The sequence below is a fragment of the Lissotriton vulgaris genome, chromosome 5 (assembly GCF_964263255.1).
Source record: "Lissotriton vulgaris chromosome 5, aLisVul1.2, whole genome shotgun sequence".
Classification (NCBI taxonomy): Eukaryota; Metazoa; Chordata; class Amphibia; order Caudata; family Salamandridae; genus Lissotriton; species Lissotriton vulgaris.
The window spans coordinates 1,054,345,774-1,054,371,327 of NC_141693.1; the positions used below are offsets into that span (position 1 = coordinate 1,054,345,774).

General features: G+C 43.9%; 1 protein-coding gene across 1 annotated transcript in view; it reads right to left on the reverse strand.

Annotated features, from left to right (window-relative positions):
- The window catches only part of CYP17A1 (cytochrome P450 family 17 subfamily A member 1), a 360,400-nt gene that overhangs the window by 230,116 nt on the left and 104,730 nt on the right, over nt 1–25,554 (reverse strand). The window contains exon 4 of the mRNA XM_086922704.1: nt 13,863–13,949. Coding sequence (XP_086778830.1) covers nt 13,863–13,949 — 87 coding nt within the window. The remainder of the gene's footprint in view (nt 1–13,862; nt 13,950–25,554) is intronic.

A 25,554-nucleotide genomic window follows, 5' to 3' on the forward strand; every position in this document is an offset into this window, starting at 1 on the left:
TTCTTTATGTTTTAAAATTAAGAATAACATTAACCAGTGGCATGGGAGGCATATAGAGACCACTGAAGGCACACCCTGGGGGGATCGCAGACATGTTCATAAAGAGCTTTAAATAGTATATTGAACAATACCGAGATGTGCCTGTTGTACATTAGGAAGCCTTTGTTATCTAGTTGACTTTAATGGACACTAAAACATGGTGTATTTCTATTTTCACACTGTCAGTCTTGATTTTACATGTACAACCCTGTCCGTGTATGCTGAGCAACTGTTTAATAAAAATATGTTTAAAAACAACAATAACCAGTGGCAGGAATGGTACATATATATTTTCAAGGTCAGCTCTAGAGTTTTCGCTTTTACAGGAGAATATGCCTCAGTACTCTCAGCCTCACAAAACCACCAACAAAAAATAAACCAAACTTATTTTTGAACTATACATTTTCTCATTAACCTTGACCATTAACGATATGTAAGTGGAGACTGCAAGCATATCTTCGTAGCTATACCCATTCCCATGGGTATAAATGTGAGGCAAAAATAAACAATAAATATATTAAAGAAGCTATTACTTTAGTAACTTATGCTTTCTCGAAGAAAACAAGGAGTGAAAGAAAGAAAAAAGAAAGGAGAGGAAGAAAAGGAATTCAGAAGTGAATAACGAGAAAAGGAAAGGAAGAACAAAGGAGGGGAGGAAATAAAAGACAGAAAAAAGAGTAGGAGAAAAAGAAAAAAAGTACAGATAAAAAATAAATAAACTTGTGATAAATAAGATGAAATAAATGAGAAGGGGAGAATGTAAGGAAAGAAAAACGCAGAAGAAAAGGAAAAGAAATTAAAAAAGTAAAAAAAGATAAGGTATTAATGTTGAAGGAGGGTGAATGAAACAGGAAAGTAGCAGACAGAAAGACAGTTAGAAAAAGGAGGGACAAAAATGGAAACGTAAAAGCAGAGAGAAAGAAAGAAACAGCAAGAAGGGGAGAAAGAAAAATGAAGAGAAAACATGAAGTACAAAGTAAAGAAAGAAATGGAAAAGAAAACAATTATGGACGCAAGGAAACAAGAAAGGGAGAAAGAAAGGAAGAACACTGAAGAAAAAGGAAGAGAGAAAGGAGGAAAGAAAGGAAATGAGAAAGAAAGAAAGGAAGAGGGAAAGGAAGAAACAAAATAGGAGAGAAAAAAGAACTAAAGGAGGGAAGAAAGAAAGAAACATGAAGGAGAGAAACAAATAGGAAAAGAAGAGTAATAAATGGAAAGGAAAGAGAAAGGAAAAATAAAGAAAAAGGAACTAGAAAAGAAAGAAACTTAAACGAAGGTTGTCTGAAACAAATGGTTTTCAAATATTTGACATTGAGTTAAATGAAACATATGTTCCTTAACATCATATTTTTCAGGGTGAAAGCTTTCAATCCGTGTTAAACAGTGTTATCTAATATGTAGGTATGGTCATGCTTCTTCTCAGGAAGTAGCATGGCATGGCATTGATTATTTAATAAGAGGGGCTGCCTGCTGTTCTGGTCATCCTTCCCATCCTTAGAGGACAAGTGTACAAAGTTTTAAAATGCAGCATGAGCTGGGAGGCACCTGCATTCTCCCAAACCCAATTAACAGGAATCAGGCTATTCCAAGGCAGGCTACGAGCTACTGGTAGCTCACATATTTTTTCGACATACTACTGCCGCACAAAACCCATTTCAAAGCTTCTAGTGAACCCTATGTCAGCCGCCCTTGGAAGAAAGTTGAGGTTTACTCCCTAAACCCTATTCTTTCAGAAACCTTACCTGACCTGTCCCTGACCCCGATCTGGCGACAGTTCAATATCACGCCTGGCTTGACTTGGCCATGACACAACTAGCACCCCCCAGTGTCTCCGATCCAGGAGGTTATCATCAGGACCCTGGTTCAATGATACATTGAAAGCCCACAAACAACTCTGTTGCAAATCAGAGAGGAAGTGGAGACTTGAAAATAATGCAAAGACTAGAATGGAATACAAGACACTTCTCCAAACCTATAAGAAACTCATTCTCAGGGAAAAGGCTTCGTACTTTGCTGGGGAAATCACAGCGGCCAGCAATTGTCCAAAGCTCTGTTCAACACTGTAAACAAACTTGCAAAGCTGCCGAATGCGCCTGACATCAATATTAGTCAAGAATTCTGCAAAGCTCTAGCAGATTCCTTTCAGCATAAAGTTAAGTCTGTCTTTGACGTGTTTGCACAGCATGATAATCACTGGCCCAGACACCGGCCCAACTTTATAAGAGTCAAGCAGGCCCTCAGGACTTAACACAAAACTCCTCTGAATCAATCATCCAGACTCTTTCTTCTTTCTCTATGTTAACAGTGGAACAAACCGCTAAACTCATTGTGACAACTAAATCGGGCTCCCCGTCAGACCAATGCCCTTCTAAAATCCTGCATATCTTGCCTGAAATTATTGCCATCCCATTAACAGCGATCTTTAACACAATGTTCTTAACTGGACACACTTCCTACGGAATAGAAGAAAGCCTCAGTTCTTCCTTTATTAAAGAAACCAAACTTGTATGCTGAGGAGACTATAAATTACAGGCCGATATCTAGACTCCCGTTCCTTGCAAAAGTGATTGAAAAGGCGATGAACTCCGAACTTTTGTTTTTTATCAATGATAACACCATTCTGGATTCTTCCCAGTTTTTCTTTCAGGCTCAATATAGCACTGAGTTGGCTCTTATCACTGCCACTGAGGAGCTTAGGTTGATACTTGATGGTGGGGGAAATGCAGCTCTGTTCCTTCTGGACCTGTCAGCAGCCTTTGATATAATTAATCATGGGATGTTGCAGGAGAGACTTACTTCCATTTGGATAAGGGGAAAGGCGCTGTCCCTGTTGAGCTCCTTCCGGTAAGAGCGATGCAGGGATGTGGCACTGGATACATTGTATCAGCTCCCTTTACGCTGCCTTGTGGAGGTCCCTGGGGCTCATCTTTGAGCCCAATACTCTTTAACCTTTAAGTCACCCCTCTTGCTAGCCTAGAAAGAAGCTATGGATTTACCCTGGTGTTATACGCAGACGACACTCAGAACATCGTCTCTGTAAGCAGTCCAGCCAGTAAGACAGCTACTAGGTTTCATGATTGTATTAGCCATATAGCTAACTGGATGTCAGATAACTACCTGAAGTTAAAATCAGCTAAGACTGAAGTTTTGCTGCTGCGGAACAATCCATCCTTTTGGACAGATAGCTGGTGGCCATTCCAACTTGGCGCTTTGCCCAAACCAGTGCTCAAAGCTAAAAACCTCTGAGTCATGTTTGACACTAAGCTGTCCTTTGAGGCACAAATCAATTCGGCTACCTCAGGATGTTTCTTCATCCTGAAAATGCTGAGGAAAATCCTTCCGGTAATACCCATGGACCTAAGGAAGACGGTGGTAACAGTGCTGATATCCTCAAGACTGGACAATTGTAATGCACTTTTTTCCAGTGCCCCTAGGCGTAGCATTATTAAACTGCAGACGGTACAGAATGCTGCAGCAAGAGTATTGCTGGGCATCTCCAAATTCGACCCAGTCTCTACGTACTTTGTCCGACTCCACTGCCTTCCTGTAGCCAAGAGGATTCAATTTAAATCTCTGTGCATCGCATTTAAATTGCTCAACAACAGGGGGCCGACACATCTGGCAAAAATGTTACCATATACAGCTGCCAGAGCCCTTAGATCCACCAACCTAGGAAATCTACTTGTTCCAATAGTCAGCAAGGCCAGCTGGGGCACCAAGAGCTTTACGGCTACAACGGCTAGCTATGTAAGTCCCTACCCATTTTGCTGAAAAAAGAGCCCAGTCTCTTCAAATTTAGGAAAGGCCTAAAAACGTGGTTGTTTTCTGCATAATTGTACCTTAGGGTTCCGCTTCGAATAACATATACCAAAGGCAGCGCCTAGACACCTCAGGGTATTTGTCGCGCTTTATAAATCTCCCATCATCATCATCAGCACTATACAAAAATATACTTATGCCTCTGAAGAAAATATGAAGGTTTTGAGACTTTATCTGGGGGATATGATAATTGAAGAAAGATTGACCATTCTCCTTATCTGTACAAAAAAAAGCATACAACTTTCAACACAGAATCTATCTGAGCTAATGAGCAAATAAATCCTTTGCCCATACCAGTCAGAAGAGAATTCAATGTCTCATTTATAAAGTCCATTCTCTGAAGAACACGTTGCACTAAAGGAGGCCAAACCTCAATAACCACACTAGCTGGAAGAAGAGTCTAATTACCCCTTCTAAAATCATGCTTCAAATTTTGTGGACCGGAAATAAGAACAATGCTTAATGGCCTTCCCTGATCACAATCTTAGTAAAGTTTGGTGTGAGATTATATGGAGACAGTCAACCCATTTGGCCCATATATACTAAGATTATGTGTCACGGTTACATCACTTTTGTGAGATGAGAAAGAAGAGAAGGAGCTGTAACCAAAGAAGGAACAATGGGCTTTTGTACAGGTCCAGCATAAAGGCCCAAGTACAGTAGTTTCAAAAAGAAGAATATGCTGATCCTGTAGTGTGAGAGACAAGAACACAGTGTAAACAGTGTAAACACACGAGGGGTTCCTCAAGTACTTTGTGCTGCTCGCACGAATCTGCCGACCTACCCACTCCTACCGAGTGGGAACCCCTCTTGTGTTTAGACCTACCAGGTACTGTGAAGCCTGGTTAGTAAACTACACTGGGTAGTTCCAGTTTTACCAGGTGTGTGACTATTTGTCCTTATGGTTGATGTGAGTGTGCAGCCACAACACCAGTTCTTTAGTTCCACTTGTAGATACTTTTTTCACCCTCTGGTCCTGACGAATCGCCTGAAGATTGTTCATTTTTTGGAGCGAAACATGTTGACCAATCACTTATAAGAGCGCCACAACCTGAGACATTACCTTAGACTAACGCCTTATAGTTTTTGCTTTTACTTAGGGCAGGAGACCCCTTGAATAAAATTGCTTTTGTAGGTACTCCCAGCCCTATTTTACATTCACTTTCATCATCTACATACATCTACAGACACTAGGCCCCCCACCCGTACTTCACCTAACGGCTGTTGGAAAAAAGATCTCCGCTAAGGTGCCCATACTATAGGGAGCCCATTGTGTATTGCACCGCCGACCCGACGAGGAGCAGCCCAATAATGAAGCATGACAACCGACAGGGTGTGTAAGGGCATTATATTCCAATATATTAGATTCCCAACCTTGAACCCCAGTGGTCAGATTGGTTTGTAATTCCCTATAGGAACAGCATATTCTTCTTGTTGAAAAGAAGAGAAGGATCCACCATCTGTGGGGCAGGGCCGGACCGGCCATAGTGGGCACCGGGTGTTTCCCCAGTGGGCCGCCAGTATGGGGGGCAGTTTTGCAGCATAGGTGCAAGATCACCCCCCTGTAGCAAAAGCAGTTTCAGTGTTTTCCACGCACACCCAGTAGTAAACAGATGTTCTATATGCAGCAATGTTAACGTAGGGAGAAAACATAAGCTGCATAAGGTCACTTACTGGACCAATCTTCTGGTGTGTATAGGGCAGAGTCCAAGGCAGTACCAAGAGGTCACTTCAGGTGGCAGGTTGGTGGCTGGGTGCATGGGTGCAATTCAGAGTCGGGTGCACAAAGTTATCCTAATGGTGCAAAATATGTACTGCATTCAGGTACTTACAGGACCAATCTCCTGGACTTAAGGTGAGTATGGGGCAAGGTCTGAGGCATCATCAACAGCTCACCTCGGAAGGCACTGGGGCAGGGCCATTTTTACAATTAGGCAGGACTAGGCGGCTGCCTAGGGCGGCAAAAGGAGGAGGGCGGCAAAATACAAGTTATTTTATATCTAAAGAGCTAAGCTGCTAGAGCTCGGCCTGCAAAGTGGTACAAAGTAATTAATAGACGTCACAGTCAGAGTTGTTTCAGAAGCCATAGGTGGATCGCCTTGGCAGTTCTTCAGAAGTTTTGAGCTGCTGCGCACTGCAGCTTAGGGGCAGATCTCTGGCCTCTCAAACGGAGAGTGCCAGCCAGAGCCTGTCCCACACTACGATGGGAACAAAGCCCACGAGACCGTAGAAGCTCCAACCCAGCCACGGCCGTCACGCCACAGAACTGATTCCCGGAGGGGGTGCTGATGAAATCACTGCCTGCGACCCCCAGCATGTGTCCCTGCGCTGCATAGGAGGTGAGACACCCGGGAAAAGCCCTGGGTGGTGGCGACTAGGGCCGCGGGGCTTATTATATTGCACTGCGCTTGCAGGGATTGGCTGAGACGCTCATCGACTCCTGGCTTGGGGTGCCTGGACTGGAGCAGGTGCTGCTGCCCCGACTCTGTGAGGGGGCTAAGGGGCAAAGCAAATGGTCTGCACAGCAGCGGGGATAAGGTGGAGTGGGGAGGCCACACACTGCTTGGTCTCGGGACCGATAACCTGCGTGACTGGATTGCAAAGCGGAGAGAGTGAGTAATGCAACGCACCTTGCCCCTCAGCGGTATCACGGTCCAATACTGGCGATTCCTGTGATAGACTCGACCCGCCTCAAATCACCTGGCTCAATGCTACAGGCGGCGCACACTGGCCTGCTGCCTGGCCATGAATATGGCATAGGCAGCACCACATGCCAACATCCTATATCCTACCACCGAAGGACCTAGCTGAAACAGTGTCTCTAGTAGTGTGCAGTCCAGCCGAGAGCTCAGTGCCGAGCCAGAATTACCACGCAAGCAACTCCCATTGGACTCAAATGGCTTCAGCGCAATCACCGCCGTCTTGTGTGGCATCACGGGCTGAGACAGCTTTGCGGGTACACGCACAGCCGCAACCGAGTACTTCACAGGTCTTTAAAAGACCATTTGCTTGCTGACGAGGCTTTGTTGTTTATTCACCACTGCTTAGAGCCCCTGCATCTCCACTCTGCCTATTGCAGGAAGAATTAGCCCCCTCCTGATTTTTTTCTTAGCCCCCCACCCCCCCAAAATTCGGTTGTAGTTGCACCTCTCCTGTGACTCCATGTAGCCACCACGAGGCCCGCTAATTGCCGTGGCGCAGGTTCGCTTGCTGGCCTCCCGCCTCAGAAAGAAGTAGGTTTGCCCTCAGAGCCCAGTATCTAGTCACACCTGCTACTTGTAATGGATGCTATAAAATTGGGTACATTCTGAGTTGCCTGCCGTGCCTCTGTAATCTGAGAAATGTGCAGTCATGCAGGCTTTCTCTGCTCAGTTTGTAACTGAGTTAGGTTAGAGTGTCTGTGCGGGTTGACTAGTGCTGCTTGCAATTCGCCTAGTTATAGCACCGTGGGGGGCGCCACACGCTAGACAAAACAACGATATCTCCAGCACCGGGCCGTCCTGCCCAGCTTAACAGTATGATCAAGTTACAAGGGCACTACGTCAATGCCCTTACATTTCTGGAACTTTGCAACAGTTTTAAGATCCTCTTTTCTCGTTGCTCATATGGGTTTAATTTCTGATATTTATGTTTCCCTCATCGTTATTGCTTGATTTTGCTCACGAGAATGTGCCACATATAGTTAAAATGTCACTCATAATCAGCCTGTTTAGCTGAGGCACGATAAGGCATGACATTGAATTTCAGTGCGGTGATGTAGACCACCACACTGAAATACATTAGTCTAACGCCTGATGTGTGATTCTTGACAGGGCCGAATGCATTCATTCTTCTAGCCTGGATGACAGGGGGAGAGAGTGATCAGACCTGAGAGTGATGGTAGTAAAAGGAAGGGGGCGGCATTTTTCAATTCTCGCCTAGGGCGGCAAGACACCTAGAAACGGCCCTACACTGGGGTGGCCAGTTGCAGAGGTGATTTTCAGCTTCGGGGACCAATGGGGATTGGTTCCGGTCCAAAAGAGGCTGCAGGTTTGGACTGGGAAATGAGTCGAGCTGAACCAACAAGTAGGCTCAGCTCTCCCGATACTAGGGGACTTGGGGACACTTTTGGTCCTTCTCTTCACAGGTCAGGGGCGATGGGTGCAGAGGTGTCTTTAGGTGTCAGATTTTTATCAACCGGAGCAGTCCCGGTAGAGGGGGCTTGCAAACAGAGGCTGCAGGCAGCGTCAGTGAATTCAGGAGGGACCACACTGACACCGTTGGCCCACTTCAGCTCGGGCTGGGAAGTGCGGCTGCACTGATTCTTTGCAGTGTCTGACTTTTGCAGTTTCAGAGTCTCTCAGTGTTCTTTGGGGTGACTGCAGGATGCAGGGAAGCAGCGTCATGGGTCATATTGAACAATACACCCACCTAGTGATCCTTACTGTGGGCCTATCCAAATTCGTAAACATTAGAAACTGAGAATATGTTCAATTTAAAAAAGAGCAGTTGGTGAAATAAACACCCTATTATCCAATTTTATGTTAACAAAACTTATTTTTATGAGTTTCATTACTGTGAGCCCTGGATACAAACACCACCATACCAAACAGGCGCTTACAACAGGTCTGAGCACAATCACAATCAATTGCTGGTGGTAATAGATGGCCTGGAAAAGAATAGGCTTTTCAATTTTGGGCACAGCAAGGCATTGTCCAACAGTCATCCTTAGAAGCAAACCTGCACTAAACAAAACGCTGAGCGACAAACGCCATCACATAAGCAATATACACTGATTATCTTGGCACATCCTGAGTTTAGCATGGGCCAGTAGCGGCTCCTCGAGGGAGTGCTGCGGGCGGTGAGGCAGGCGGGGAGGGGCAGGGTGGGGGGTAGTAAACTGCAGCATACGGACAGTGGTAAGTAAAGAAATGAATAAATAAAACGAATTACATTGCTTGTGCTGCATCCATGGGCGTCCGCAGGGGGGGGGGGAGGAGGGGCGCTTGCCCCCCCCTGGAGCGACCCTCCTTGCCCCCCTGCGGATGCCCATGAAAACTGTGACTTCAAGACGGGTTTCTCAATCTCTTTCCTCTCCTTTCTTTTATTTGCTTCCCTGTGAAATGGATCCAAAAAAGAAAGATGCTTTTGCTGGAAATTTCATATTTTTCTAAAATTTTAATTCCAAAGTGCAGCATTGGGAATAAAAGGCTAAAAATATGAAAAATAGATATATAACTAAATAAAGTAAGACAGAGTGGTAGCAAACTGGCCAAACTGATTTTATTCACACTGAAACACATTAGCGCCACTTTTACAGAGTTTGCCAGTGAAGCGCTATTTTTGTTTTCTTGTCTTTGTATTCCCTGGACTTGGAACTAGTGCACCAATCCTGGAGGTACTGCGATGTGTGAATTGGAAAACAAAGTGTGTGCTGCGGCTCTGCGTCCAGGGATGTGGTCTTTTTACCATACTACTTACGATTTGTAAGGATGGATGTACTTTGCTACAATGCATGCTTTTACCACGCATGCTTTTACAACGCAGGTTTTTCAATGCAAGTCGTTACAATGACTTGCGTTGGGGGATGCTGGATAGTGAATTGTTTAATTTACTATTCCAACTCCAGTCCCCGTGGATAGTAGGGAAGGTGTTGGATAGTAAATTAAACTATTACCTATCCTAGAGCGCCCCCCAGCGAAATTCGTTGTAATGACTTGCGTTGAAAAACCTGCGTTGTAAAGGCACTGCGTGGTAAAAGTTGCGTCGTGAAGGATGTTTCCCGTAAGGATATAAGCAATGGCCATTGAAATGGGTCCATTCAGGGCCCTGTAGTCATGTCCTTAACTTTTCAGGCAAAAGCACTCACTGATTTCTGAATAGTGAGTGCAAAAGCATTACGGTAACCATGTTGTTCCTGCTTACATTTCCAATGGTTTGCTAAATTTTTCATTCGCTATAAGTGTTTGCTTTTTCCAGGATGTTGTTACTTTATTTTTGGTAGGCCACATATTGCTCTTGTCTAGTGCGTAATTTAAATTGAACCGCATCCAGGTGTGTATAGGGAGCAACAATTGGATTGTAGTTGAAGACAGTCGGAGGTTTTCTCAGTGGGGCAGTACAATGTTAAGTGGTGGAGAGGATGTGGCACTATGATCAGAGCTGCCGAATTTGGAACTGGGAACCAGGTTCAGCCTTAATAACCAGTCCACCAGACCACTCTCCTGCGAGAGCACAATCACATGCTAGACCTTAGAAGGCTTGGCAACACCTTAGAAGTCCTGGTGTCTTCGCACCAGCAGGTGGACCCTAGCATGACAAGTGTAGGTTAACCTTCAAGGCTTGTCCACCACTATCCATACTGAAGTTCACCTCCAGTCTTGCGGGAAGGCCTATGAAGCAGCACACCCTAGAACAACAGTCACTGAGGTCACAGGACCCTTGAGAAGGTCCAGCTGTAGGGCGGTGCAACCAGTGTGACCGCACCGGGTGCTTACTTTAGGTGGAGGCATCATGTTTGCAAGTATATTATGGTTTTAAAAACACTTGCTGCCTCCTTCCTGGTCTCCAGCAATTTTCAGCAACAATAAAAATGTCATGATGACTCTGGTGATTAATGTTCTTCCTAGAGAGAGATCAGAATTTTGTCTAGTGGAAGTTTTGACTCATGGAAAGGTAGCTCAGAGGGTTAATGTACCGGCTGCAAAGAACATGCAACATGCAGATCACAAAGTGCATATAATGTAAATAGGTCAGAGGGCTACTGCTTTTGTCAGAGAGATCCTTTTGTTACTTGCAGTTTATAAGTTAAAATCCTAACTTAGAACAGTGAGATATTAACTGTCATCTATGAGCTGCATACAAACTGCAAGGTATAAATTAGAGCGTTATGTATCCCTTCTCCCCCCGCCCCCAGTCTTTGATTATCCTAATGTCCTAAAGAGTGTTCTTTTGGACAGAAATCAATTCTGATTATTAAGGAGAACCCCCAACCATGGTATTACGTTTTAAATTCCGGGTATTGTGTTTCTCCAGACCAATCACTATAAAACTATACGGGCTACTAGTACGGTTGTCATGTGACTCCTACACCTTGTAGTCCTTAGTCTTATGTTACATTTTCTATACAGTGATTTACACACATATTGATTGTCTCTGTGTAATGTGTGTGATGTAAAGTGCTCTGACACCCTACAATAGTATGAGTGGTGCTGTAAATCAAATTAAAGGCAACTGAGAGAGAGTGGTTATGTAAACTTAGGGGGCACAGTTAAAGGGTGGTAATGAGGGAATCCATGGCAGAGGTGGTCATTGGGGGGTACTAACAAACATTAATGCACAGGACACCACCAGTGCTATGGCTGGCCCTGCCCTTGAGGTCAGTCTGCCTCACCCATAGGTACCTCCATTGGCCTTGTTTCAGCAGTAGTAGCTGCAACTCACCAGGGATTGGCAATGCGCGATTTGCACGCACACCAAACTACGTTCTCAAACTTACCGTCACCCGGGTTCATTCACAAGCACTTTTAACATGTGCTGCCTGCTGTGGGGCCACTGGAATTAATTATGCAGCAAAGGATCTTCCCTAGTCCATCGTTTATTCTCCAGTCCTGTCTCAGTGACTGTCCCCGCTCAGTGGGCTGTCTTCTACTTTAGCGCCAAGAAACCGTTCAGGTGTATGTTGCGCTCAATAAATACTTTAAACTTAAAGGATGACAACATTATGCCGTAGTGTTGACTAAATTTTGGATTAAATAAAAGGCTGCAGGGTAATGCAGTATATTTTCAGATATTTTATTATTTTGACGTGTGTACACATGCTAACAGTCTCTGGAAAGATTTTGCCTTATTAGTACCAGTGTAACATGAAAACGCAGCAGTGAGAAAGGTGACCAGCCAACCTTTGCAATAGGCCATCCACTCCGCAGCACCACAAGTCACATTTTATATTAACTTTTGATATGTTTGAGCTACAACAATTTATCAGTTTAAATGGTCGGATCATGCAGCAGAACTTGCATTATGAGGCAAATATGGCAGAGCCATAATTTTAGAGAAAACATTTGCAAACTAGGATATTTTGCCATTCTTGTTTGAACCCTGTTGTGGAAAAAGGGAGTAGTGCTGATGACAGAAACTCCATGGCTCGGAGACAAATGGTTTGTGTTTCCACATTTTATCGTATTTGGTACATTCTGTGATTAGAAGCATATCTCACTTTGTGAATATATTTTAATGTCAATAACTCATTATAACCTTAAATAATCATGTGTATCCATTGGTTGATTAAACTGGGCAGTGAAATGCCAAACTAATATTAAAAATTGGGATGTCTGCGCATTCTAGCCACACCTCTGGCTCCACCCACAGATCCAATCCTTGGGCTATTCCCACCTTTTGATTCTCCGCCCACTGTTCCCTACTTTTTTCCCCCCACATCGACCACTGTGTAAGACTCAGCATCCCTGGACCTGTGATGTGCCGCCGCTGCGGGCTCCGCATGTGCCACACATTTACGGTGCCGGGCTTCCGCATAAGGGAGCTGGCCATTATTGTATCCCTAAACGTGGGCATGTTGTCAGTTTGACATTGACTATACGTAGATGGACTCTAAGTTTCTTTTAAAAAATATAGCTAACATTTGGACCTATACATTTTATTTTGTCTAAATTAATTGAATGTGTGTAAAATTTAGCAATGCCCGGGGAATTCTAGTAAAGGGAGCACCCATTGGCGAATCACTAGAGTGTGTGATTGATGCATTATTTATTACTAACTTTCACATTGTGCTTTAACTTTGGATAAAAGTTATCATGAATTCTAGCACCAAGAAGCCAATATTGGTAAATGTGTGTGCTACAAATAATCCCTAACATACAGTGTGCATACAGTATATTTAATCTGGTGCTTTAATCATAGGCAGTTTTAAAGTATTCGGATACAAATCGAATCGTGCTGAAGACAGCCTTGATTGGTGTTGGATCGAGGACCCGGAAGTCTGCACACCTAGCAGACAGGGATAAAGCACCTTGTCAGAAAGTTTAGCGTTTTCCCTACGGGTGGTGTTTGTTGGCCTGTGGCAGGGTCAGTCACATGTCCTGGATTCCTGGCATTTAATTGAGTCTATCCCAGTTCTGCGCCCCAGTGTTTCTTGTGCCCCACCTGGCACACATCATGTCGGAGGATGGTGATGACGTTAACATTTTGCCCCCCCCTGGAAAAATGTCTGCGGACGCCCATGGCTGCATCGCCGTCTGGCGTTGCAGCGTGTGCAATGTAATTCGTTGTATTTATTTATTTCTTTTCTTACCTCCATTCGGCCGCATGCCGGAGTTTACTAGGCCCCACCCTACCCCTCCCCCACCCCGCCCCACCCCCACCCCGCCCACTGCCCAGCAGCACTCCCTCCGCGAGTCGCTACTTATGCATACTAAAACACTGTATTACAGCAGAGTTTCATTCTGGACGCGGTTTTATAGAGCAGACCAGGTGTCATAAAGCAGGTCTCAGAGTGGTCAAATATAGGATGGTGAAAAAAGTTTCTAAAAAATCACCTCGATAGTGCCTTTACGTTGAAGCAGGTTTCTGGCCTATATTTGTAATCTTTTTTTTGTTAAAATTCAAAAGCCCACGAGGAAACAGGCAATAGAGTTAAAGATGCTTTATTCCATAAAGCGCCTCATTCGCATCCAGCCAGTCCAGGCTGTCCAGTCCTCCAACTGTCCGCACATCGAGAAGATGCCTATCACGGGGTCCACATGGCACATCGCATTCTGCCTTCAGCACGATCACTACCTGCCTACAACTTATATAACAATATTCTGTATAATTCATTGGAAGATGCACATTTTAAGAAATCAAAATTAATTTGTCACTCTTTGATCCGAAGAAATGCTGGCCTTAATGAGCTGCAAGCAAACTGGTCTGTCATACACCAATAAATTCACTTGTTGCGTTATCAGCAGCCTATGAACCACATCCCATTGTACAGATATTATTTACTGTTTCTTCTTCTCAGTACTTACCTTGTGTTCTGACAACTTCTTCTGAAGCAGTACGTCTCGTACGGCCACACATCTCTTCAACAAAGTCAGGTCTTTATTCGGAAAGATCTAAAAAACACAAAGTAATCACTGACAGTTACTGACTGGTGTGTAGTACTTGAGAATTATGCAGTGTTAATGGTTGTTGGTTTCACGCATGCTTTTTTATCCGTTTATGTTTTTACTTTGGAGTGAGTCGATAGGATTAAGGATACTAACAAGCATTTACAATGCAATAGGTCTCGCAATTGCGAGATATGTGCTACTGGCATTGTAAATGACAATGCCTTTTAATAGTAAAGACGTTGATATTTAAAATACCAATAGATCAAACTTTGGAAAAAAGCGAGACCTATTGTATTGCAGAGCAGGGTGTCCGTGAAGCGGGAGCCATGCTCACCAATAAAGTAAAACATTTTTTTTTTTAAAGAAACATAGCAGTGTCCCTGATTCGGGCGCCGCGCTTACTATTATAGTAAAAAAAATCACAGAGCGCGGTGTTCCTGAAGCGGCTGCCGCACTCAGTAAGCAATTTATTAAAAAAATTAATTAAAGCTGAGAGAAAACGCAGTGTCCCTGAAGAATAATCAAAAGTATTATAAAACAAGCATTTACAATGCAATGGTTTTGCCTTTGTTAAAGTTAGAGCGATTGGCATTGCTCTTGACATTATTTTTATTTATGTTTTTTTTTTAACATAAATAAATGGCATTGTCATTTACAATGCCACTAGCTTTATCTCTTGCAAATGACACACACCAACACCCACAGAGAGCCCCCCCAACACACACAAACCCCCCCCCCCCCCCACACACACCCACACAGAGCCCCCCCACACACAGCCACACAAAGCCCCCCACACACACCCACACAGAGCCCCCCCACACACACCCACACAGAGCCCCCCACACACTGCGAGCCCCACCCCACACACTGTGGGCTCGCTGCGAGCCCCCCCGCAGGCAACAGAGGCACGAAAACAGGGTCACAAGCAAGCAACAGGGTCACAAGCAAGCAACAGGGTCCCAAGCAAGCAACAGGGTCACAAGCAGGCAACAGAGGCACGAAAACAGGGTCCCAAGCAGGCAACAGAGGCACGAAAACAGGGTCCCAAGCAGGCAACAGTGGCACGAAAAGAGGGTCCCAAGCAGGCAACAGAGGCACGAAAACAGGGTCACAAGCAAGCAACAGGGTCACAAGCAAGCAACAGGGTCCCAAGCAAGCAACAGGGGCACGTAAAGAGGGCCACAAGCAGGCAACAGAGGCACGAAAACAGGGTCCCAAGCAGGCAACAGCGGCACGAAAACAGGGTCCCAAGCAGGCAACAGCGGCACAAAAACAGGGTCCCAAGCAGGCAACAGAGGCACGAAAACAGGGTCCCAAGCAGGCAACAGAGGCACGTAAAGAGGGCCACAAGCAGGCAACAGAGGCACGTAAACAGGGCCACAAGCAGGCAACAGAGGCACGTAAACAGGGTCACAAGCAGGCAACAGAGGCACGAAAACAGGGTCACAAGCAGGCAACAGAGGCACAAAAACAGGGTCACAAGCAGGCAACAGAGGCACAAAAACAGGGTCACAAGCAGGCAACAGAGGCACGAAAACAGGGTCACAAGCAGGCAACAGAGGCACGAAAACAGGGTCACAAGCAAGCAACAGGGTCACAAGCAAGCAACAGGGTCACAAGCAGGCAACAGAGGTACATAAAGAGGGCCACAAGCAGGCAACAAAGGCACGAAAACAGGGTCCCAAGCAGGCAACAGTGAACAGGGTCCCAAGCAGGCAACAGAGGCACAAGCAGGCAACAGAGGCACGAACACAGGGTCACAAGCAGGCAACAGAGGCACGAAAACAGGGTCCCAAGCATAGGCACTTTCTGACTCAACAGTGAGGCCCTGTTTTTTCCTCGGTGTTTAATCCAGCCTGTTGGCTTGCTTTCTCAGTTTTGCCAAACATGATACCGATTATAGTGAAAGACAGGATGATGTGCGAAAAAATACAAAATGTTGTCCTGAGCAAAGCCATAATTAAAACCCAATTTAGTGGTTTCAGCAACTTAAGCATTAAACCGCATCTCTTCCATTCGAAGTCACATACAGATCTCAGCAGCAGGTGGTTAACCCACTGTGATGTCTCGCAACGTAGTTTGAAAACTAGAATTCTAACCTTAGCTACCCCCATATGAATTAATGAACGGTGTGATCTTAGGCAAATGACAATGCGTACAGTGCGTGTGCCTCACTTATTTCTATTTACAAAACTGTTAGCTCTTAAAACATACTAAAAGCTGGCAATGTTGACTACAATAAAACCCGACATGTGCCCGACTCCCCCAGCCCCCCGTCCTCTGAAGACGACACTTCACCGCGGGTTCTCAAAGACGAGCGAGCGCTGTTGACCCAAGCCCGGCGTCGCCTGATAAATCCTCGGCGGAGGAGGGCCTGCACACAGCATTCATCTGCTGCACCTTACTGTCAGCGGGAGATGAGTCCTTTATTGGTTAGCGCGCGTAGTGACGTAGTATGCAGGCCTTTTACAGTGGGCACCATGTCACCTTTGATATATGCATCCTTTATGCGAGAGACCACGTTGTGGGTTTGAGAGATTCCTTTATGGACCGCGATTATGCCTTTGCAGATGTACTTATTTATGGCAAGAATGAAGTAATCTGTGCGAGATGAGTCCCTTGCACGATGAACGAATTCAGTCTGTGGGAGATGGGGCATCCTTGCTGTCGGAGATGGGGTGGGGTGGTATGTGGCAAGGGACCATGTGATTGGTTCTCTCTTTTTCAGATCGTGTTGTCTGGAAAAGCAGACCATATTTTTGGAAAGATTGGTCCTTTATTGCAGAAACCGTTTCATCTTCGGGGAGATAACTCTTTGTTCTAAGTAGTTAGGCAAGAATCATTTGAAGCAGTAGACTAGGTAAGCGTCGGTGGGTGAGCCCTTATGGCTTTAGCCTGTCTTGGGTGAAAGAAAAGCATTTTATCCGAGGAAGAGGAGTCCTTTATTGCAGAAACCATGCCATCTTCAGGGAGATAACTCTTTGTACTACTCAGTTAGGCAAGAGTCATTTGAAGCAGTAGACCATGTAAGCAGCTGGGGATGAGCCCTTATGGCTTCAGACTGTCATGTGTGAAATAAAGCATGTTATCCGAGGAAGATGAGTCCTTTATTGCAGGAAATCATGTCATTTGCAGGGGAATAATCTTATCTAACTTCTGGTTCCAATCTTTTGGGTAAGTGTCCTCCTTTATCATAGCAGAAGACCATGCAATCCGCAGACGATGAGTTCTGAATGGCCTAGAACTGTCATGTGATACAGGAGAGACCATGTTATTTGCGGAATGGAGTCGATGAAACCTGTAAAAAGCAAGTGTTTGATGGGGGGGGGGGTACCGTCCCCAATCTGTGGGAGATTCATTATTTGTGGTTCAGGACCGTATGTTCACTGGAACGTGATTATTTCTGGTCTGAAACCATATCTTTTTGCAGAATGCGTCTCTTGTGGCAGGGTGGGTGTTTATTCTGCGATTGGTGAGCACGTAATCCCGGGTAAAACTTGCAGCCCGGTCGGCTACCGATACCTACACCACCCACAAGACATGTGAATTGCATTTGAGCGATGGCATTTTTTCCAATGCAATGCTGCCTTATTTGTCGCCTTGGCATGGCAAGACGGGGGCCTGACACCCTCGTTACCATTTGACTGTTTTTACCCCACCCCCGCCGGCCGTCACAGGAGGGGAGAGGCTTGGCACGTGACTAACTGCCTGATTGCGGGGGGGGGGTCTCATGATATAACCAGATGTGTCGTCGACTCGAGGTCGTCAATGTCCCCGGACCCCTCTTTTAGGGTCAACCCCTTCAGACCGGACATCTGGGCATTTTACGCCGCGCTCAAGAGGAACTTTCGAGTGAGTTTTTCGTTCGGAACTTCGCTCCCGCGCTGTCGGCGAACCTTAGTGGGGAATACTATTATTTTAAACAACACTTCGAGAAAACACACAGATGTGTTCTAAAGCAGAACAAAGAGCACAACGAAGCAACAGTTTGCCGAGTCTTTCAGCCACAGCTGAAGATGGCTTTTTAAAACATATTTTCAAGGAAAAAAATAAAGCTAGCAAAACTACTTTTTGTTGAAGAATATTTACGCAAAAGTTTTAGCGGGAAAAAATATATATCGTCGCGATATTGGCCAGAAAGTTAAAAACATTGCAAACGTGTGTAAAAACAGGAATTTCATTTAATCCAGCCGGCGGAACGTAAATTTCTGGTACCCACAGACTCGTGGGTGAAACTTGGTTCGTTGCCCACGGTGCGCACCTTGGCGCCCTTAATGTTTAACGGACAGCGGGAGGGGGCGGGCAGGCTCACGGACAGCGGGAGGGAGGCGGGCGGGCACACGGGCAGTGGGAGGGGGGAGGGAACGGCAAGAAAGCCACTCACCTGGACTTCCTCCGGCGGCGGTCGGCCGCGGAATGGGCAAAACAAACCTAGACGCCAACTTCTTCCCCCGGGCTGCGGGGGGCGGGCACTTCCAGCCGGCCGCGCTAGGATTGGCCGGCCGGCCAGTCACGGGGCGGGAAACGGGGGAGAAGAGACGCAGTAGTGCTGGCAATGCCGGACCAGACACGGGGGCGTTCCCGGCGTCCCGTGACGTCGGCAAAAGCCAAAGAATGTCGGGAACGCCCCCGTGTCTGGTCCGGCATTGACGGACAGGCCCCTTGTCCAATGGCAAGGCTCCGTTTACGGAGCCAGCCAATCAATGACGAGGGCCGACCCAAACACACACACACAACTCAAGAGGTTTTTTGGCACATGCGCAAAGCGCATGGCCAGTCAAAACCTAAAAAGTGTTGCCAGCTCTCAATTTGAAAAGCTGCCACCATTGTCCTGGGTGGGCGTGCTGCAAATGCAAGAAGCAGCAGCTATTGTCCCCATTAGTTAGTTAATAAACAAAATGGTGCTCACCGATTTAAAATGGAGACTGTGTAACACGCCAAGTCAAAGGGCCAGTCACCATAGGAGCGAACAAATGAAGACAAGGCGGTACTAAGGAGGGACTAACAAGCCTATTTACGAATCAGAACCAGCGTTTACGAATGTCAATGGCACAAGTCAATGACAAATGTGGGCAGAGAGTGGGCGGGGCTTCTATTTCATACTCCAGAACAACAAGTCTTGCAGAGCAGGGCAGGCACACTGACTCTAGGTTCGCCCTAAAAATGTCTAGGTCACTTGAAAGGACTATAGTTCACAGCTGCCTTGTTCAGCTATCGTACCCCTGTCCTCCGTGGCTCCCAACTATTTTTGCAGTTTGGCTAGGTTTAGGGGCTCCTACTCTAACGGCTCCTAGTACCATACGAGCTTCACCAGGTCACATTTGAAACCCCCTCGCATGTAGAAGACACTGGAAGAGTATCCACACCTCTTGAAGGGGCGCTACTACAACCTCCCTTACTGCCAGCTCCTGCTCTGCATGCAGTAGGATTTACTGTCTTGAATTGCAGTTGCACCCAGAGGAGAAACCTACAGGCTGCGAGTAAAAATAAGTCCACAAGTATGGGGGCCTCTTTCTCCCAGAAAAGGGATCATGGTAATATAGGCACAGAGAATAACCCAATAACTGCAGACAAGCGATGACTGTCAACAGTATTGGTGTACCCTATTCATGATTGCTAACCCCCTGTGTGTGAAAGAGTTGCTAACAAGGAGAATGAGCTCTGTCTGTAGGAAACCACCAGTCATCCCAAGCTCCAAAGCCTCAAACTCCTTTAGATCTAGAAAGTTATCTCGATGGGATACATAAAAGTTTCAACCAAAACAGTCTACTTGGTAGTATATAGTCATGGCAACACGCAGTGCTTGCTAAGAATAGGCAAACATGGCCTACCTAGCAACACTCTGGGCGCTGCTGTATTGGATCGACGCTGCGATCTGTATAGTTTTTAGATCATGTATGACCAATAAATAATAAATCCGTTCATATTGAGTCATCCTTAGATTTATTTTCATTTTTCAAATGTTGAAAATCACATATTGAAGTATGTCATAATTATACATCCATAAATCCATAAATCCATGTGGATAAATAAGGCATTTCCCAATGCATTTCGTACCTCTGATAGGTACTTCATCAGGGGAATCTGTAGAAATAATACATATAAATGAGGGTCCGTCAATCTTTTCTATAACAAACATATATTCGAATCGCTCACACATATGCAATACATTGTTCCACATGATTGATACTAAATTAAAATCCTACTCAAAATCAACAGTTCTAACAAAAACTTAGAAACACGCTATCGCCACTAACGTGAGCATGGTGCGTTTCCGTGAACCACAAACCAACTTGGTCGTACAAAAACCAAACTCAAAATTACTTCTAAATAATTTCTTCGAGTTGTCGTTTGCAAATTCGCATTCTAAACTGAGTCTTGTGTATGCATCTATCCTGTTGTTACTCCCCATTCTACTCCCCGTGTGATCAACTTACCGCTGTTGAAAAGGTACGTGCATAGTACTCGCCAGGTGAATAACCGCGGGATCAACCCATCACCATTAATGTAACACGGTGATTTCCAAAAGTGAAGACGGCCTGCCTCTCAGGTGATTTAGAAAGTGAAAACGGACTGAGATCGGGGGGACAAATAGGTTCGGCCATGTTGGAAAGGTATATTTTACCTAGTGCCATCTCACTCAAGACAAATCGACAATTCTTATCAAAACATATCATCACATATAAAGTATAAAATATAGATAAAAAAGCACTCAGAGTATCGGAAAGAACGTCATCCCCAAGACATTTGAGATTTCATCAGTGATGTCATCAGTGATGTCACTGACCATGCCATAAATTATGTAATATGTGATGTCATGAGCAGTGAATTGCGGAGGTGCGAGTTATAGTTAGCTGAACTAACTATAACGGTGGAATTTCTATGGTCTTGAACGAGTGAAATGTCCAGCTAACTATAACGTCCCTGAAACCTACGTTTTTTTCAGGAAATTTCTAAGGTTTTTTAAATGCTCATTTCTACTATAACGTCTGTAAATCCTATGTTTTTTTCAGTGAATTTCAAAGGTTTTATAAATGCTAATGTCTCTAAAACCTATTATGTTTTTTAAGTAAATTTTAAAAAGACATGTATACTTTTTGTTGTAGTGAAAAACTAACTGTAACAGTAGTCTTTTGTAACTTATAATTAGGGCTCCCGGTTTTATGGTATTTATTTTTTGGGTATTTCCGTCTGTATTTATCCATATTTATTTTTTGCTAATTTTATCTGTATTTATCCACATATATTTGGGGTTTTGTGAATAAATGAATCTGAAATGAGTATATTTTCACATTTATTTGTCTGATAAATATGCACTCTTGCCTGAAGGACTGACCGTTTTCAGCAATAAAAACACACTCAGATAATAAAACATGCACAACCTTGATAATAAAATGTGCATGTTTTCTTATAAGAGCATATATATTGCTGTTTAAGGCTCTTTAATAAAATTCTTTTATTGTTCTAACCCTCTTACTTTTAGATTGACAGAGCTATTGGCCTGGTAGTCATGATTGACAGCATTTAGAATCGCTCAAAAAATAACCCAAGTTCCATATTTATCCACATTTTAAAATAAATACAGACAGGAAAATAAATGGTGTTCTGTCTGTATTTATCTGTAAAAATCAGGAAAAATGGAAAACAGGGAGCCATACTTATAATTTAACAATGTTTAAAACTTAATTAGCAGTAATTATCATCTAAGTGTGGAAAAAGAGTGACGCAGCAGCTATCATACCTGACTTCGAACAACAGCGTTCACAGTTCGATTCCTGACTCCAGCGGCATGTTAGCCCACCATTATGTCACTGTGGGCAACACCTTGCTTAATCTTCCCAACGCCCCCGAGTGGCAGCACACCTTTCCGGGGGTAGCTGTACCCTTTTCAAATGCTTGCAAGTTTTTAATTTAACAGCATAGTGATGAAAAATATTAGCACGTATTTTTTTTCTTCTATTGTGAACAATATTTTTTTAATGTCTTCTCTTTAGAATTACGGCAATTAATAGATGTTTTTAGTCATGAGAATGGAAATCACACGGTTTGCCAGGTAACAGTTTTAAAGCTGGCCAATGTATGTACATATTAAGGACCTTATACGTGTTACGATCGAAATCGAAACCTTTACAGCTTCCCATTTTGTAACTTTTCCCAACACTTGCACAAGTTAAATAGTTAAAACGTGAGCATGTGTAACTGTAAAACCTGACATGTAAATGGGCGGATCCGCATCTTCCTTCCATAGACTACTTAATAACCAAAAAGTATATCAACCACACCCGTTGTTCGATTAGTTTCGTTTTCGCGAGTTATTTACCCGTGTCCATTCTGTGATGCAGGTTCCCTTTTCTAGCGTTGGATTCTTGTTTTGCGGCAACAAAACATATTACGGAGTTGTAAGTTGTTTGATTATGGCATAGTAGATATTTAAAATACGTAGCTATGTGTCAATATTTAAACATTTGTATGTAGAAAAAAGTGTTATTACTTGTTTTTGCCTTTTTTATGTAACGTCAGCAGCTTGTTTTCAGAAACAGACAGAATACAGCAAACATTGCGCCTTTTCTGGCTCCTTTGAGCTCATATACTGTGACTTTGCATATTATAATATTGACACTGTACTTCAGTGTTGGTGACGAGGCGGCGCAAACACTAAAGATGTATATGTAACGTCACCAGCTTTTGGTTGTTAGTCTGTTTTCCCCTGAAGATCATATACTGTGAATATGTATATTATAATATTGTCAGTCATTGTGATCTCAGAGGAGTTTATGACCCGTCGGCGCCAAGAGTAAAGATTTATACACAACGTCATCAGCTACTGGTTGTTAGTCTGTTTCCCCCTCGGGATTATATACTGTGAATATGTATATTATAGTTTTCACAGTCATTATGATCTCAGGGGAGTTTATGACCCGTCGCCATGAACATTAAACATTTCGAAGTCCCGGAGAAAAGAAGCTGCTCTAAAATATTCACGCCTTGAAAGTATTTTGTTATTGATCTTGTGGTGTATTCATAACTTTATTTTCCTTCTCTTTTTTGTGCAACAACGATGTCACTTTTTATATTGTAATTGAGTGTCACATTGTTACAGAAGAGGAATTGGAGATTTATTGGCGCCAGGAATAAACCATCTGAAACACAGCTTACTGACCTTTATTACTTACTTGAGCAGATATTCTTTCTGTGAGAATGTTTTTAGAAATTGCAGTCTAAAAAAAGATAGTTTACATACATACTTTCTTACTTTAAACCTTTGCTAAACCCATTTCTGAATGTTATTTTCTAATTTCTATTTTTCTCAGTTGCTGTTCCTATTCACCTTCCCCCTATAGAATATATAGGACCAGTACTGTGTACTATCCTATAAATTATTGAAAGAGTACGTGATTTGTTAGCAGAACAGTGAGCGACCTCTAAGCACTACGACATAACGTTCTCGAATTCTACAGAATAGAAATTTGCAAAAAATTATAAAGTGTACATTTCTATGTAATATGAAGTCATTTGTGTTTAGCTGTTTTTTACTTATTCTTCTGACCTCAGATTACGTAGTGCGGGATTAATGTTGTAGGATTTATTTTCTACTTTATCTAAAAGTAACACATGCCCTCTTATATTATCAAGAATATGGTGCAACACTTTTACAAACTATAGCAGAAAAAAAGGAGGGTGTGGCCACGCTTAAGTGATATTTTATGAAATTCCATTTTTATTTGTCACCCCTTTGATATATACAGCGTCAGTTTCCGAAGAAAGTTTCTTTTTAATTGCTTAATAAAAACTATTTGAAACCTAGACAGAAATTTTTGTTGCGCAACCACACCTCCCCGTAAGAAAAGTAAACACCACATTATAAGTAAATAGTGCTCCTGGGAAGTATCCCGCCTGCAAACTTCATAAAAAGAAGACCGCAAGACTCTCTGTTATTTTTCCGCCATGACTTGTACACCCCACGGCAAATATATAAATGGTCCTTAAAATATATCAAAACAATTTTTACCTTCAAAATCCCTGTCCACCACCTTGTGACCACTGTACAGAGTTAATAGTGTTCCTACCCTCCCCTCTACTATTTTGTTTTCCCATGCTCCTTTGAAGTGCGTCACAAAATGGCTGACAACAGTGAAACGTTCCCACCCAATAAGTAGCAAACTTGTACCCTGAACACTTTAGCCAATAAAATGTCCATATTGTTCCTCAGAGGGGGAGGGAATGACTGCCAACACTTCTACTTTTAATGCTTCACAGCCAATGAACACTTTACCCAATGAGATGTCCCTAATACTCCGCGGCGGGGAAAGGAATCACTGACAAAACTTCTACTTTTAATGGTTTACAGTCAATCAGCATTAAGCTTGAGAAAGTCCTCCTTGGAACACGTCAGCCAATCACATGTTCCTCCTATTCCGCAGAGGGGAAGGAAATGGCTGGCAACACTTCTACTTTCAATGGTTCGCAACCAATGAACATTAAGCCCTGGAAGGTCCTCTTTAGAACATGTGAGCCAATCAGATATCCTTGCTACTCCGCGGAGGGGAAGAGAATAGCTGGCAACACTTCAACTTTCAATGGTTCGCAGCCAATGAACAATAAGCTCGTTGTTAGAACACCTCAGCCAATTAAACGTTAATTTTGTTCAGCGCTCAGATAGAGAAAACACCCTCCCACATAATATTGAATTTCCTGTAACAAAGTCACACTATCCATGATAAAAGTGAACACTGCATTATAAGTAAACATTACTCCCCATTATATTAAAGGTAGGCCGCAATACGGCGCATTGTTGTTTGCCCAATATAATTTCCACAGCCTTGTGAACATTGCCGCAATACAGCGCATCGTTGTTTTGCGGTAGTGATTTCCACAGCCTACGACACATTCACACTACTTGTGAGTGCACCCTATACACTGCTTCTCGCAATACGGTACATTGTTTTCCCAACTGGCTTTCCAGAGCCTATGCAACCTTGCCGCAATACCGTGAACCGTTGTTCTGCGAACGTGATTTCCATGGCAAACGCAACATTCAAACTCCCTGCCTCTGCAGCGTACAGACTGCTTAAAGTAACTCCACAGTGCTCCTAATATACCGTCTTATACAATTTTTCTCTTTTTTCTCCCTACTCCTTTCAACTGAGTCACAAAATGGCTGCAACACTTCCTAGTTTCAACCGTTCTCAGCCAATGAGCCGCAGGATCGTGCTAGTAACCCCTCAGCCAATCATATGTCAGAATTCTCAAATATCGATATCTGTAAAATTTGATATTTCTCAAAAAAACTGAACGGATTTACACCATGTAAACAACAGTGTACTCTCTGGGCCCAGACCTTTCTCCCTGCCAAATTTGGCATAATTCCGTTCAGCAGTTTGGCCTGTAGCCTTGTCAAAAGTTTGCTATGGAATTGCATTGAGAAAACACGTTTTTGGACACCCCCTTTTTCTCAGCCCCCCCTTGACCACTCACCCCCAAACTTTAAAGATAGTAGCTGATCAAAAAAGAGAAACTCTTTGGAAAATTTCGTAAAGATTCGTCTAAAAATGCCAAAGTTATAAGCAGATGGAGGGCTCAAGGAGGGGGGCTGTGCGGCCCCCCTCCC